Here is a 16,230-nt window from a genome sequence, read left to right as displayed (position 1 = left end):
GTGAAGCGACTCCCCTGCAGGTGGGGAATCAGAGGCTCGAACTGGGATCCTTATTCTGGTCCTTGCGCTTCTCGCCACATGCACTTAACCTGCTTCTCTACCGCCTGACTCCCAACTCACTGGTTTTTATGCTGTTATCCCAGTAGTCTTATCCTAGATAAGTCAAGTCATAATTACAAATTATTTGTGGCATTGGGGTTCTTCAGTTGTCCATTCACAAAGTCTTTAAGTTGATAGGAGTTATTTGGATCTGTAAAGCGATCTTTTTTCATAATACTAGTTTATTATAGAAGGATATGATAAGATTGTGTGGTCTGGGAGGTGGCGCAGTGGATAAAGCTTTGGACTTTCAAGCATAAGGTCCTGAGTTTAACCCCCGGCAGCACATGTACCAGCACATGTCTAGTTCTCTTTCTCCTTTTATCTTTCTCATTAGTAAATAAATAAAATCTTTTAAAAATGTATCTATTCTATTGCTTTTGCTTATTGCTCTACTTTTGTTGTTGTTGTTGTTACACTAGAGCACTTTTGGTGTTACAAGGGATTGAGCCAGGAACCTGGGACTTTGAGGCCTCAGGCATGAGAGTCTCTTTACATAACCATTATGCTTTCTACCCCTGCCCCCCAGTTTTCTTTCTTATTTTTTGTTTTACTTCTGTTTTAGTATGGTTTTATTTTTGCTGGGGCTCTGCGTCTGCAGTATTCCACCATTTCTTTCTAGTTTTTAAAAATTATCTTAATTTATAGGGTAGAAATAGTCAGAAATCAAGAGGGAGGTGGGATATAGAGAAAGAAAGAGACAGAAAGACACCTGCAACACTGCTTCACCACTTGCAAAGTTTTCCCCTTGCAGGTGAGGACTGGGGGTTCAAACCCAGGTCCTTGCACACGGTAACATGTGCACCTAACCAGGTGCACCACCACCCAGCCCCTATTCCACCATTTCTTTCAGATTCCTTTTTCTTTCTCATTTCTTTTCTTTTCTTTCTTTCTCTCTTTTTTTTTTCTTCATCTTTTTTCCTTTTCACATAGAAGTGATGGAAAGGCAGAGAAGGAAGAGGATACAGAGAGAGCAAGGACACCACAGCATTGCTCCATGGATAGGGTGCCCAGGGGTGCAAACTCAGGTCTTTCCATATACAAAGTATAGTTCTACCAGGTGAGCTATCTCCCAGCCCCTATTAGGGTAGTTTTAATATTTATATTTTATTCTCTTTTTATTTATTTCCTTTTGTTACCCTTGTTTTTTATTGTTATAGTTACTATTGTTGTTATTGATGTCATTATTGTTGGGTAGGACAGAAAGAAATGGAGAGGGGAGGGGAAGACAGAGGGGGGAGAGAAAGACAGACACCTACAGACCTGCTTCACCGCTTGTGAAGCGACTCCCCTGAAGGTGGGGAGCAGCCGGAGGCTTGAACTGGGGTCCTTGTGCTGGTCGTTTTGCTTTGCGCCACCTGCACTTAACCCGCTATGCTACCACCCAACTCCCTATATTTTATTCTTTTCTTAATATTTTATTCCCTTTTTATTGCCCTTGTTTTTTTATTGTTGTAGTTATTATTGTTGATATTGATGTTGTCGTTATTGGATAGGACAGAGAAATGGAGAGAGTAGGGGAAGACAGAGAGGGGGAGAGAAGTCGCTTGTGAAGCGACTCCCCTGTAGGTGGGGACCTGGGGGCTCGTTTTTTTGTTTTTTCATTTTTAAAGATTTTATTTATTAGAAAGATAGAAGGAGAGAAAGAAAGAACCAGACATTAGTCTGGTATATGTGCTTCTGGGGACTGAACTCAGGACCTCATGCTTTATCCACTGTGCCACCTCCCGGACCACTATATTTTATTCTTATAGATGAGTTGAAAAAAAAAAAAAAATCTACTCCTTGTCCTATTAAGATAATTAAAAAGAAATGAGTTTGTATGCAATGTTCCTTTATATGACGTATTACCATAGTAGACAAGTATGCATTTGTACACCTTATAAAGTTGAAAAATAACTACACTTAGAGCCTTTTTTTTTTTTTTGCCTCCAGGGTTATCACAGGGGCATGGTGCCTGCACCACTAATCTAATGCACCTGGAGGCTACTTTCCCCCCTTTTGTTGGCCTTGATGTTTTATTGTTGTTGTGGTTATTATTGTTGTTATTGATGTTGTTGTTGGATAGGACAGAGAGAAATTGAGAAAGGAGAGGAAGACAGAGAGGGGGAAAGAAAGATAGAGAACTGAAGACCTACTTCACCACTTGTGAAGCGACTCCTTTGCAGGTGGGGAGCCAGGGGCTCGAACCAGGGTACTTAGGCGGGTCTGTGCGCTTCACGCCATGTGCGTTTAACATGATGTGCTTAACCTGTTGCGCTACTGCCGGACACCCTAGAGCCAGTTTGTTGAAGAACTGTTTTGTGAGACATTCATGTTACATATTGCAAATATAGACCTTTTTCCTTTTTCTTTTAAGATTTTATTTCTTTATTAATGAGAAACATGGGAGGAGAGAGATCAAGAATCAGATATTTTGGTACATGTGCTGCTGGGGTTTGAACTCGGGTCTGTGATCATGCTTGAGAGTACAGTGCCACCTCCTGGACCACACCTCTTTTTTATTTTTATTTTTTTGCTTCCAGGACCAGTTCCATTTTCTTCACCACTGCCTGCCAAACCCTACTGTTGTATTTCTTTTCTTTTTTTTTTTTTTTTTGCGGAAGGGTTATTACTGGCGCTCAGTGCCTACACCATGAATCCACTGCTCCTGGAGATCATTTTTCCCCTTTTGTTGTCCTTGTTGTTTTATCATTGTTGTGGTTATTATTGTTGTTGTTGTTGCTGTCGTTGGATAGGACAGAGAGAAATCAAGAGAGGAGGGCAGACAGAGAGGGGGAGAGAAAGATAGATACCTGCAGACCTGCCTCACCACCTGTGAAGTGACTCCCCTGCAGGTGGGGAGCCGGGGGCTTGAACCGGGATATTTACTCTGGTCCTTGTGCTTTGCGCCACCTGCGCTTAACCCACTGCACTACCACCTCTTTTTTTTTTTTTTTTCTATAGTTAAGTTGTATAGGGAATAAATGCAAAAGAATGTAACTGTACTTACATAATTTGCTTTTTTTCAGGTAACAGATTGGGTACACCCATCATTTGATGACTTTGCAGAGAATACAGGCATCTCCACTATTATTGCCACATCAATAGGTGTGAATAACTCATTTCATAGAAGAAAAAATGTGCCTTCTACATTAGGAAGAAGCAAATTTACTACTAGAAAAAGTGGAAAACTGTCTTCCTCAGAAGAGAATTATAGACTAGCAAATTCAAAAGAACATTGGTGTGAAAATGAACCATGGGTGGAAATGTATAAACCAGAAACTCAGGTATTAAATATTATGCAAACAAGTCTACATAATTTTGTTTCAGGAATAAGAAATGATACCCATTTTCAGAATATTTTTCATAAGAATCTTTTTGACTCTATAAGAAGAAATAATTTCTAGGTTTTTTTTTTTACTGGAGCCCTGCTCAACTCTGGCTTATAGTCAGTTTCTAGGTTTTTTTAAATTTTCCACAATTTGACTTATCTCTATAGTTATTTTGAAGTTATGTCACTGGTAACTTGTCATAAGTTTAATTCACTCAAACATGGAATTAATAATTTTCTGATGTATTATTCTTCCCTGCTTCATCCCCAAGATGTATTTCAGAATTTAAGAGAAAAATTTTTCATAAATTATAAATTATCAAAATTGTAAGCCTGTGCCAAATTATTATAGAATTGAGTCAACTTAAGAACAGAATTTTAGGTTGGGGAGATAGCATTATATTTATGCAAGAAAACTTCCATACCTGAGGCTCATGTGTCCCAGGTTTAAACCTAGTACTAAGCCAGAGCTGAGCAGTGCTCTGGTTAAAAAAAAAAAAAAAAACAATTATCATATTATTTGCTGCTGCTATTATTATTATTATTAAGAATATTTACTCTGTATTGATGTACACAAAGTCCTTGAATTAACATGTTTTATTTTAAATGTGAAATTTTTAGCATGAACTTGCTGTGCATAGAAAGAAAATTGAAGAAGTTGAAACCTGGTTAAAAGCTGAAGTTTTAGAAAGAAAGCCAAAACAGGTAAGTAAAAATGCTCTGGGTAATAAAATAACTCACTCGCATAGTGCACTGTTTTGCTAGGTGTGAGACCCCAGTTAAAGTTCTGACTCCGCTGTGGTCTCTTTCACTTTCTTTCTTTTTATTTATTTATTTTTAATATTTTATTTCTTTTTTTTTTTTTAATTTTTAAGGTTTATTTATTTATTTATTTATTTTTCCTTTTTTGTTGCCCTTGTTGTTTAACATTGTTGTGGTTATTAATGTCGTTGTTGTTGGATAGGACAGAGAGAAATGGAGAGAGGAGGGGAAGACAGGGGGAGAGAAAGACAGACACCTGCAGACCTGCTTCACCGCTTGTGAAGCGACTCCCCTGCAGGTGGGGAGCCGGGGGCTCGAACTGGGATCCTTACGCAGGTCCTGGCGATTTGCGCCACGTGCGCTTAACCCGATGCGCCACCGCCCGACTCCCCTCTTTCACTTTTTATTGCCTCTGTCTCTATCTTAAAAAAAGTAAAAAATTCTTCAACATACTTAACATTAAATGTTTCTCAGACTTTTTAATTGGTTATAAGAAGTTAAGTTCAGGGGGCCAGCTGGTGGTGCACCTGGTTGAGTGCACTTGTTACAGTGTGCAAGGACCCAGGTTCAAGTCCCTGGTCCCTACCTTCAGGGGGAAAACTTTGCAAGTGGTGAAACAGGGCTGCAGGTGTCTCTGTCTCGCTCTCTATCCCCCTCCCCTCTTGATTTTCGGCTGTCTCTAGTAAATAGAGATAATTGAAAAAAAAAAGTTCTTTACAGTGTGTATGTATGTGTATTGAGAGAGAAAACCACAGAAAAATCACTCTGGTATATGTGATGCTGGGGATTGAATTCAGAACCTCATACTCACAGGCCAACTCCTGCTTTGCCAACTCCTGGGCTGGAAGAAGTTAAAAAAATAATTTTTTTCCCTGGGGGTCAGCTGGTGGCTCATGCATGAGGAACCTGGGTTTGAGCTCCTGCTTCTCCATCTGCAAAGGGACACTTCACGAGTGGTGAAGCAGGTCTGCAGGTGCATATCTTTATCTCTCCTCTCTGTCTTCCCCATCCCTTTCAATTTCTCTGTGTCCTAGCACATAAAATAAGGGGGAAAATAAAAAGAAAAAAATGTCAGGAGTGGTGAATTCGTAGTGCCAGCACTGAGCTCCAGTGATAACCCTGGTGGCAATTAAAAAAAAATTGTGTATACACACACACACACACACACACACACACACACACACACACACATAAATTAAAAAAAAACATTTACAATTATTTTAATATCATTTATTTACTTTGGATAGAGTTTGAGAGATAAGAAGGGTAAGTTGAGAGGGAGAGTAAGAGACACTTACTTTACCACTTGTGAAGCTTCCTCCCTGCAGGTGGGGATGGGGCTCTTGCACACTCAACCAGGTGCACCACCACCAGGTTCCAAATATGGCATGGGGTGGGGGGAGATACTCATTTGCACATAAGAGAGAAGGAAGAGAGAACCAACTTTTAGTCCTGGCACATGGGATGCCATGAATTGAACTTGGGGACCTATGCTTAAGAATCTAACACTTTCCACTGTGCCTACCTCCTGGGCCCCAAGAAGTTAAACATTTATTTTGTACTTATTCAGTTAAGTCTGGGTCATCTACAGTGGAAGAATGTGACCTTACTACTTAACCTCTGACTTTGGGGCTACTGAAGTAGCTCAGTTAGATAGTGTGGTGCTTTGCTATGTATGTGACCTGGGTTTGAAATCACTATCCAAGATATAGAAGGAATTGATGTGGTCTTTTTCACTCTTTTTCACACCAATGTTCTTTTGAATTTGCTAGTCTATACTCTTCTGAGGAAGATAGTTTTCCACTTTTTCTAGTAGTAAGTTTGCTTCTTCCTAATGTAGAAGGCACATTTTTTCTTCCATGAAATGAGTTATTCACACCTATTGATGTGGCAATAATAGTGGAGATGCCTGTATTCTCTGCAAAGTCATCAAATGATGGGTGTACCTAGTCTGTTACCTGAAAAAAAGCAAATTATGTAAGTACAGTTACATTCTTTTGCATTTATGTGTCTATTTAAAAAAAAAAGACTCGGACTTTGAGCTTTCATTTTTACTTGTGCTACTATTTGCTGTTGTGTAAAGTCATCAGTTAGAGCACAGTGAATCAGTATTGTGCTAGTACATTTAGCACCTCAGTTTAACTTACTGAAGCAAGCAGGCAAATTACATAGTAGTTTTGTACTAAATATATCTGAAAGTCATCTTCAAACTGATTTTTTTCTGTTTTACTTCCTCCTTTTTTGGGTCATTGTTGGGACTTCACTGCTATGGGATGACTTTTTTTTTTTTTACTGTCTCTAAGACTTTCTTTTTAAAAATATTTTATTTATTTATTAATGAGAAAGATAGGAGAGGAAGAGCCAGATATCACCCTGGTACATGGCTGCCAGGGATTGAACTCAGGACCTCATGCTTGAGAGTCTAGCGCTTTATCCACTGTGCCATCTCCCAGACCACTGGGATAACTTTTAAAATAAAAAAATATATTACTTGCCTTCTAGGTTATTGCTGGGTCTCGATGCCTGCACTATGAATTCACTACTCCTGGCAGCCATTTTTTTCCTTCCCCCCTCCTTTTATTTTTATTTTTTCAACTTGACATTTTATTTAACATTTCTCTGTTGCTTCCAATCTTCTCCATTTGACAATCCTAAAGGCATTTCCTTCAAAAGATAATGAAGTCATATTTTCTATGTCAGGATTGTTAGGGACTCTGTGTATTCCTATTGCAAAGGAAAGTGATTCAGTGTCAGGACTTGAAAGCTCACCAGAGCAGCATAGTCTGCTGACACAGGCAGACCTTCTTGCTGCTCCTTGGTGTTGGGCATGTCCTCAGCTTGTCTGTGGCTCAGGGTCCATGTCTATGTGTGTTTCTTGAGCTTCTTGGGCTTCAGAGAGAGCTTCCTCTTCCAGCATCTGTTGCAGGTCATGAAGAGTCCTCAGGAGAACATGGAATTATTTCTGCCTACATTCCTGTTTTCTGTCCAGACTGTCTTTCATTTGGGATAGAGGTTTGACTTCTCTGTCCAGAAGAAGAGCCTCCAGTTTCTTGAGTATCTCTTGTCTATCTGGATGCTGCTGAATGTGTCTGGCCAAAATGCCATATTGTTGGGCATTTCTCTGCATGTGTTTTGCTTGCAGCCTTTGGTTTCTGCACTGGTCAGTGTGTTTCTGTATTCCAGTGATGCTGCATTCTAGTTCTTGAGAGGTCTTTTCATAAGTGTCCCTCTCACAGGTTCTTCTCATAGATCAACAAGGTCTTGTGCATGGCAAACTCGCACTGAGCCAGTGTGCTTAGAATACCCTGTACCTGGGGTGCCCCTCTTCCTGGGGCCCAGTGTGGCACCACTAAAGAAAGATTTCCCTCTATTTGATAGGTCAGAGAGAAATTGAGGGGGGAGGGGGAGATAGGGAGAGAGAAAAATACACCTACAGACCTGTTTCTTTTTTTTTAAAAAAAATTTATTCCCTTTTGTTGCCATTGTTGTTTTTTATTATTGTAGCTATTGTTGCTGTTATTGATGTCATCGTTGCTGGATAGGACAGAGAGGAATGGAGAGAGGAGGGGAAGATGGGGAAAGAAAGATAGACCCCTGAAGACCTGCCTGTGAAGCGACTCCCCTGCAGGTGGGGAGCCGGGGGCTCTAACTGGGATCCTTAAGGCTGTCCTTGCACTTTGTGCCGTGTCCACTTAACCCGCTGCACTACCACCCAACTCCCATGCAGACATGTTACATTACTCTTGTAGCATCCTCACTGCAGGTGGAGAGTGGGGGAGCCCAGGTCTATGCACAGCTTCTTGCACATTGGTACTGTGTGCACTTAACTGGGTGTACCACTGCCTGGCCTCCTCAGCTACTCAGCTAATATTTTCTTTCCTTTCCTTTTCCTCTCTCTCTCTCTTTTTTCCCACCAGGGTTATTGCTGGAGTTTGGTTCCAGCACTATGAATTCACTGCTTCTTACAACCAGTTTTTCCTTTTTTTTTTTTCTTTTTCTATTTTAATAGGACAGAGAAAAATTGAGAGTGGGAAGGGAGATAGAGAGCAAGAGAGAAAGACACCTGCAGACCTGCTTCACCACTCATGAAGTGTCCCCCTGTAGGTGTAGAAGCAGGGACTCAAACCCAGGTTCCTTGTGCATTACTTTCAGTGTGTGCTTAACAGGGTATACTACCACCAGCTCCTAGCTAATATTTATTCAGGTGTGAATTCTGTCTCATTCTTGATCTTATCCTTTGAATTCTCTTTTTGGAGAGAGGAGGGGAAGACGGGGGGAGAGAAAGACAGACACCTGCAGACCTACTTTACTGCTTGTGAAGCAACTCCCCTGCAGGTGGGGAGCCAGAGGCTTGAACCGGGATCCTTATGCTGGTCCTTGTGCTTTGCACCACATGCGCTTAACCCGCTGCACCACCGCCCGACTCCCATTTTTTGAATTCTTATGACACAAATGTTTTTCCTCTTGATGTCCTATAAATTATATGGTCTTCATTTGTTTATTTTTTTATATTTTTAAATTTTATTTATTTATTTTAGATACAGAGAGAAATTGAGAGGGAAAGGGAAGATAGAGAGGAATAGAGAAAGACATACCTGCAGTACTGCTTCACCACTTTCCCCCTGCAGGTGGGGACTGGGAGCTCGAACCTGGGTTCTTGTGCATTGTAACCAATGTGTGCTTAACCAGGTGTGCCACCACCCAGCCCTTGCCTATTATTAATGTAACTGTAATATACTTGTGACCATATTTTTCTTAACTTATTAGTTTGTCAAACTCATAGCAAGTTGAACTCTTAACTCATGCACTGCCATATTTTAAAATTATAACTGGGGAGCTGGGCGCTAGCGCATTAGGTAAAGTGCACATGGCACAAAGCACAAGGATTGATGTGTGGAGCCCCTGACTCCTTACCTGCTTGGGTGGGGGGATGGGTCCGGTTGCTTCACTGGTGGTTAAGCAGGGCTGCAGGTGTCTATTTTTCTCTCCCCCTCTCTGTCTTACCCTCCTCTTTGGATTTCTCTCTGTCCTATCCAATAACATCAACAGCAATGGCAACAATAATAACAACAACAAGGGCAACAAAATGGGAAGAATGACCTCCAGGAACAGTGGATTCATAGTGCAGGCACCAATCCCAGCGATAACACTGGAGGCAAAAAAAGCAAAACTGGCCTTTATTTATTAATGCAGGTACTTACTAAAGGCAGTCAGCTACCAGAGAGGTGGCTCAGTGAGTAGAGTCCAACGCTTGTATGAAATCCCATAGTAGTATATGCCAGAGTGAGCAGTATTCTGTCTTGCCCTGTTTCCTTCTCTCTCAAGGAATAAATTAATAAATTTAGCAAACAAAAAGTAATTACATGAACATGAACAAAGATTGCAGTTCACCATTTGTGTGTAGGAAATTTGATCGAGTTTTGTTGATGTTTTTAAAAAAAAAAAAATGAGAGAGAAGGATAGAAGCCAGAGTGCCAGTCTGTCAGGGGACTGAGCAGGAAGTCTATTATGAGTGATAGGGCAAGTGATACAAGATACACTAGGGGAGTCGGGCAGGTGGCGCAGTGGGTTTAGCTCAGGTGGTGCAAATCTCAAGGACCTGCGTAAGGATCCTGGTTCAGCTCCCCACCTGCAGGGGAGTCGCTTCTTTCTCTCCCCTTTTCTGTCTTCCCCTCCTCTCTCCATTTCTCTCTGTCCTATCCAACAATGATGACAACAATAATGACTACAACAATAAAAAACAAGGGCAGCAAAAGGGAATAAATTAATTAATTAAAAAAAAAAGATACACTAGGAGGTGAATGGTAGAAAGAAAAATAAGTTTTCCTCGCCAAATAGAAGTTATTGAGGGCGACAGAGTCAGCCTTGACTCTGAGATTAAAAGGATACATTGGGCATATATGAGAGGATACGGGGTGGGGGGGGTGGGGGGTGTGGAGAAAGGCAGACAGTGAATGTATTGTCTGTTTAATGATAACAAGATCTTGTTTCTTTTTTTTCATTAGAGCACTGCTTAGCTCTAGCTTGTGGTGGTGGTGGTGGTGGGGGGTTAACCTGGGACTTTAGCTTCAGGCCCAAGAGTCTCTTTACATAACCATTATGCTATCTACCCTCCGCAGGACCTTGTTTCTTTCTTGGCTGATTACCATATTTGTCCTGTGTAGTGTCAATAGGATATGACCGGGATGGGGGATGTTCATAGGGGCAGCTGTGAAGTGTTTGCTAAATGTGACCATCTGTAGTTTGTCTTTTTCTCTGAGAAGTCCATCTCCCTTTTAAAACTTTGAGTGACAGAACATGCACAAGTTAACTTAATAGAATTCATTTTAGTATCACCCCTATGTATCACTGAGTTCCTTACGTGAGTAACCTTGAGCTCCACCAACCTTAGGCTTTTTTCCAGTCCTTTTTTTGACCAAAGCCTCACTCAGTGAACAAACTGTCTTGTTAGATTTTGTAAGAACTATGGTATTTATTATCAGGAGGGTGGGAGGTACAGAACTTTGTTGGTGGGTACATTGTGGAACTATACTCTGTAATCTTACAGTTTTGTAAAACACTACTAATCATAAATTAATTATAAATATCAAATAATTAAATAAAATTTAGGTTTAATGTATAAGGGTATATTGCTGGAATCTCAGCCTTTAGTCTCTCATTAGAGGCCTGCTTTTATTATTATTATTATTAAATTTTTTAAATATTTATTTTCCCTTTTGTTGCCCTTGTTATTTTTCATTGTTGTTGTAGTTATTGTTGTTATTGATGTTGTCCTTAGATAGGACAGAGAGAAATGGAGAGAGGAGGGGAAGACAGAGAGGGGGAGAGAAAGACACCTGCAGACCTGTTTCACCACCTGTGAAGGGACTCCCCTGCAGGTGAGTAGCTGGGGGCTCGAACTGGGATCCTTGAGCCGGTTGTTACCCTTTGCACCACATGTGCTTAACCCTCTGTGCTACTGCCTGACTCCCTGTTATTATTTTTTAGCTAAAGCACTGCTCAGTTCTGGCTTATAGTGGATCTGGGGATTAAATCTGAGATCTTTGGTGCCTCCAGCATGAAAGTTTTTTTGCATAACCACTATGCTATCTCCCCAGCCCTCTGGTAAATAGATTTTATGATGTAACTTTATGCAATATATAATCCATAGGGCTATGTATTAAGATGAATTCTGTGAGTCATACAGTTTTCAAAAATATTTGTTTTCAGACATTACCTCAGTATTCTAATGAGTGTAGCCGATAAGTAGTCTTTGGAATCAAATTAATGCAAAAGTTGAGGAATTATCAGGAGCCACACACTTAAAGTTCATAAAGTAAGATTCTCTCATATAAAGCAGGTTTATTGTGGATAGCAACATTATGAAATTTTGTCTGACTAAAAAATCAAATTAATAATAATAAAGTATTGTTTGTTTTCTCTCAAGTATTTATGACTTCTGCAAATATGGAATTCTGGTTTAATCTAGTTTAATGTTTGTATTTTGTTTTAGGGTGGTTCTATTTTATTAATAACGGGTCCTCCTGGATGTGGGAAAACAACAACTGTAAGAATACTGTCAAAAGAGAACGGCATTCAAATACAAGAGTGGGTTAACCCAGTCATACCAGACTTTCAAAAGGATGATTTCAAGCAGATATTTAGTCCTGGTAAGGTTTGTTGTGCGTGGAGTGGAAATAGAAAAATCTGCTTAATGGAGGTTGACAACAACAACACTCCTAGTTTCCTGCCTCTGGGGGCAGGGCCTGCAGGCAGGGGCCGTGGCCTGCTAAGCGAAGGGGCTATTCGGCACTGTAGAATCCCCAAGACAGCTGCAAAGTTCATGGACTGCTGCAGTCAGTCTTTGAGAAACCCAGCAGCGTAAAGGGAAGCTGCTATAAAGTTGTGTAAAGTGACTAAGAGCTGTACCAGTAAGTCTGATAGAAGCGTCAGTCCAGTGCCAACGACCTTATTTCGATGGGGGAGGACAGCCACTGGAACTTTGCTTCTCTGTAGAGAGTGAGCTGGAACCACCAAAACGTGACAGGCAAAGCAGAAGCAGGAAGGGCAGACAGCGATGGGTGAGAGAAAGGCAGTAAGTAAGTTCTGTCCTTGGAGTCTGTGAATCGGGTTCTTCAGATCATGTCAGGTCACATCATGGGTTTCAGGGGGTGCGTTGTAGTCATGGCATCTTGTGGGCGATGTCAGAGGACGGGTCCAAATGGATTTCCAGGGATTCCGTATGAGCAGATGCTTCTTCATGTGAAGGCTTGACATAGCTGTTATCACTTACTTGTGAAGAAAAAAACTTGTAACAAATTACAAGTTTACTATAATTGACAACTTGATGATTATAATTTGCTTAAGTACCTTAATAATTTTGGAAGTCCTTTCTAGTATGATTTTAAGGTTGTTTAAAAAATTTAAGCTCAATAAAATGTGGAAAGGTAAACAGAAAAACCATTGTTAGACGCCTCAGGTATGAGAATCATTAGCATAACCATTGTGTGATCTCTCTCTAACCTGGGCTGGTTCTACCCCTTTAATTGAGAAGGTATTTGAGCTTTACATATCAATAGCGTCTTTTCTACCTTTTGTTACACCCATTTAAGATGGAGACACACCCTAGGTATGCGCAGGATCTTCAGACCAGATTTAGGTAAAATATATTGATTTTGAACTAATTTTTACCTTAGACTTAAAACAAACTCAGGTTACTTTTTTTTTTTTTTAACAGAGCACTGGCTCAGCTCTGGCTTATCGTGGTGCAGGGGATTGAATCTGGGACTTTGAAGCCTCAGGCATAAGAGTTTCTTTGCATAACCATTATGCTATCTCCCCCTCACATATTCATACAGTTTTCAAGATTAAACATTTCACATTTATACTAAGATGTAAAAAAATCAAAAGAAAAAAAATTTTTAGGGTTGTTTCTGGACGTCTCCAGAAATCATGGCTGCATCCAGCTTTTTTTTTTTTTTTTTTTTTTTAATAAAGTCAATTAAGTTTCAGAGTACTCAGAGCAAAATGGGTCATACAAAATTTCAGTCATTCAAATCACTCTCTTACAAAACACAACTGAAATCAGACAGGAAACTTTAAGTTATTAGGGAGGGGAGAGAAGCAGTAGGGGTCTTTTTATTTTATTTTATTTTATTTTATTTTATTTTTAGGCACTTTGAACCAGATTATTTAGATCCTGCTATGTCGCATTATGAGTCCCGGAGGACATCCTAGTCCAAAAAGAGCCTCAAAATACCAGTTAGGCTGGTTCTGACTGTTCCTTTGGGATTACTGCAGGCACCCATTCCCAAAAATGTCTTCCCATAGAAGAAAGAATTGAGTCAGTAGGGTAGAACTAACCACGTGTCTCCATTCTTGGGGACTGCCAAGGTTCTGGAGAAGGCTCTGCAAGTTAGAGTCACCCTTCTCCATGGGACACATGGGAGAGGGAGTCCAGGAAGTCCCAGGGAAAATCTCTGTGCATCTCCCAAGCTCTACAATCACAGTCATGAGGAACCAAGATGTGGCCCAGAGCAAAATGTTCCAGAGACAGAGAAACTGTCTCATGAAAAAAGAGTAGAGGGTTTGGGAAACCTCTTCAAAAGGAGGAAGCTTACCCATGGTTGAGGGGTCTCAGAAAAATTAAGAGGGAAAAAATGAATCATGGTGCCTTTGTAAAACACAAGGCTGCAGAGAGCCAAGGCTGTATACTTATCTGGGGGCTGAGTGGGTTAGGCCCCACGTTGGGTGCCAAAATGCCGAGCTAGTGTTGGGGAGAGAGAAGAGACCAGGAACTCGTGGTTGAGCGGGAACGCAATGCAATGCTTTTATTGATCAGAGACAATGCCTTTATATCTTTTGAAATGGAAGTGGCAGGTTGGAAAAGGAAATGGCTAGGAAAAGGGTTGGAGAAAAGAAAAGAGTGCAAATGTAGAAAGCTTCCATAGCAGCTGTTGCGAAGGTTCTAACCAATGGGATAAAACAATACCCTGCAGGCAGGGCAGGTCTCAGGCAAAACAATGATTATGTAAATTGACCACAGCATCAAGCAGTGCAGCATGGAGCAGGGGAGAGCTGACGTAATGCCCAACAGAGAGAGACCTGCAGATCTGCTTCACCACTTATGAAGCTTTTCCCCTGCAGGTGGGGACTGGGCTTGAATCTGGGTCCTTGCGCACTGTAATGTGAGTGCTCTTATCACCATAGTTCTCAAAGTCTTAGAGGCAACTTGCAGTTTTCTACCTTTTCGACATTCTGTTTCAACATTCAGTTTCTGTTTTTCCAGATAATCTTACCTAATTTTGAAAACATTTCTATTTTGAGCTACTTTGTAAGTTGTATTTTTTTTTAACGTATTGAGGAAATGTTATACCAGACTATTGTGGCAGGTACAGCTTCACATCTTCCCAAAATATATGTCAGCACACCCTACCCATCACCAAGTTGTCCTCCTTCTTCTGTCATAGGAAAGGCTCTGGATTCCCAGTCCACTTTTCTCACCCTCTTAATTTCACCCCTTTGAATCTGCTAAAGTAGACCACCATTTTCTCTTGTTTTGATTATTAAGTCATGCCTGTGTAAAACCATCTCCATCCAGTACTTACCCTTCTTTCTGCCATATTCCACTTGACATGATTCCCTCTACTTCCATCCATCTTATTGCAAGAGTCTAGCATCCCTTGTGTGTATATGCCACAACTTTCTTATTTATTTTTTTAATATTTATTTATTTTCTTTTTGTTGCCCTTGTTTTTATTGTTCTTGTAGCTATTGTTGTTGTTGTTATTGGATAGGACAGAGAGAAATGAAGAGAGGAGGGGAAAACAGAGGGGAGGAGAGAAAGATAGACACCTGAAGACCTGCTTCACCGCTGTGAAGTGACTCCCCTGCAGGTGGGGAGTCGGGGGTTTGAACTGGGGTCCTTAGGCCGGTCCTTAAACTTTACACCACGTGTACTTAACCCTCTGCACTACTGCCTGATTCCCATGCCCCAACTTTCTTACTGACTCCTCTGTGCTTGGGTTGTTTCCTGATCTTGGCTGTAATGAACATAAATGTGTGCAAATCTCTTCATATAAGTGTTTTTGTGTTCCTTGGATATCTAGGAAAGGAATTGATATATATATATATATCAATATATATATTCTGTTTAGTAATTTGAGTGTTCTCCAGACTGATTTAAGTAGGTACTGAACCAGTTTTTATTCTCACCATTAGTGTAAAAGAATTTCCTTTTAATTTTTATCCACATTCTCACCAGTGCTTGCTTCTTTCATTTTTATGTATATGTAAATATATGTTTAAATATATTTAACATATACTATATTGCATACATTTGTATGATTTTGGTGTATAATTGGTGAAAATAACTGAAATGTGTTTGCTTTCAGAATCAAGCTTCCATATATTTCCCTATCAGCCTCAAATAGCAGTTTTTAAAGAGTTTCTACTAAGAGCAACAAAGTATAATAAACTACAAATGCTTGGAGATGATCTGAGAACTGATAAGAAGATAATTCTTGTTGAAGTAAGGAGGACTTTTGAAATACTACTGAATAAGAATTAAGTTAATAATTTCAGGATATAATTTACATATTAATAAAGTGATTCTTCCTATAGTATTAACAGTGGTAAATCATCTCAACGCAGAGAAGTAACCCAGTAGTTTATACAATAGACCTTTTTTTTCCTTATTGAGGGATTAATGTTTTGCTGTCAACAGTAAATACAATAGCTTGTACATGCATAATATTCCCCAGTTTTCCACATAACAATACAACCCCTACTAGGTCCTCTGCCATCATGTTCCAGGACCAGACCCTCACTTACCCCAAAGTCTTTTGCTTTGGTGCAATACACAAAATCTAGACCAAGTTCTGCTTAATTTTTCTCTTCTGATCTTGTTGTTCAACTTCTTCCTATGAGTGAGATCATCCCATATTCATCTGTCTGTTTCTGACTTATCTTATTAACATGATTTCTTCAAGTTCCATCCAAGATGGGCTGAAAATGATGAAATCACCATTTTATCAGCCGAGTAGTATTCCATTGTGTATATAGACCATAATTTGCTC

The 16,230-nt window shown here is 40.2% G+C and overlaps 1 protein-coding gene across 1 annotated transcript in view; it reads left to right on the top strand.

Moving 5' to 3' along the window:
• The window catches only part of RAD17 (RAD17 checkpoint clamp loader component), a 45,772-nt gene that overhangs the window by 4,258 nt on the left and 25,284 nt on the right, over positions 1-16,230 (top strand). Inside the window, exons 3-6 of the mRNA XM_007538033.3 lie at positions 3,111-3,368; positions 4,034-4,117; positions 11,667-11,823; positions 15,547-15,683. Coding sequence (XP_007538095.2) covers positions 3,111-3,368; positions 4,034-4,117; positions 11,667-11,823; positions 15,547-15,683 — 636 coding nt within the window. The remainder of the gene's footprint in view (positions 1-3,110; positions 3,369-4,033; positions 4,118-11,666; positions 11,824-15,546; positions 15,684-16,230) is intronic.

This window comes from Erinaceus europaeus, chromosome 5 (genome assembly GCF_950295315.1).
Source record: "Erinaceus europaeus chromosome 5, mEriEur2.1, whole genome shotgun sequence".
In the NCBI taxonomy this organism is placed as follows: Eukaryota; Metazoa; Chordata; class Mammalia; order Eulipotyphla; family Erinaceidae; genus Erinaceus; species Erinaceus europaeus.
The sequence above is the reverse complement of the archived record's forward strand: the minus strand, read 5'-3'. Positions and strand labels throughout refer to the sequence as shown.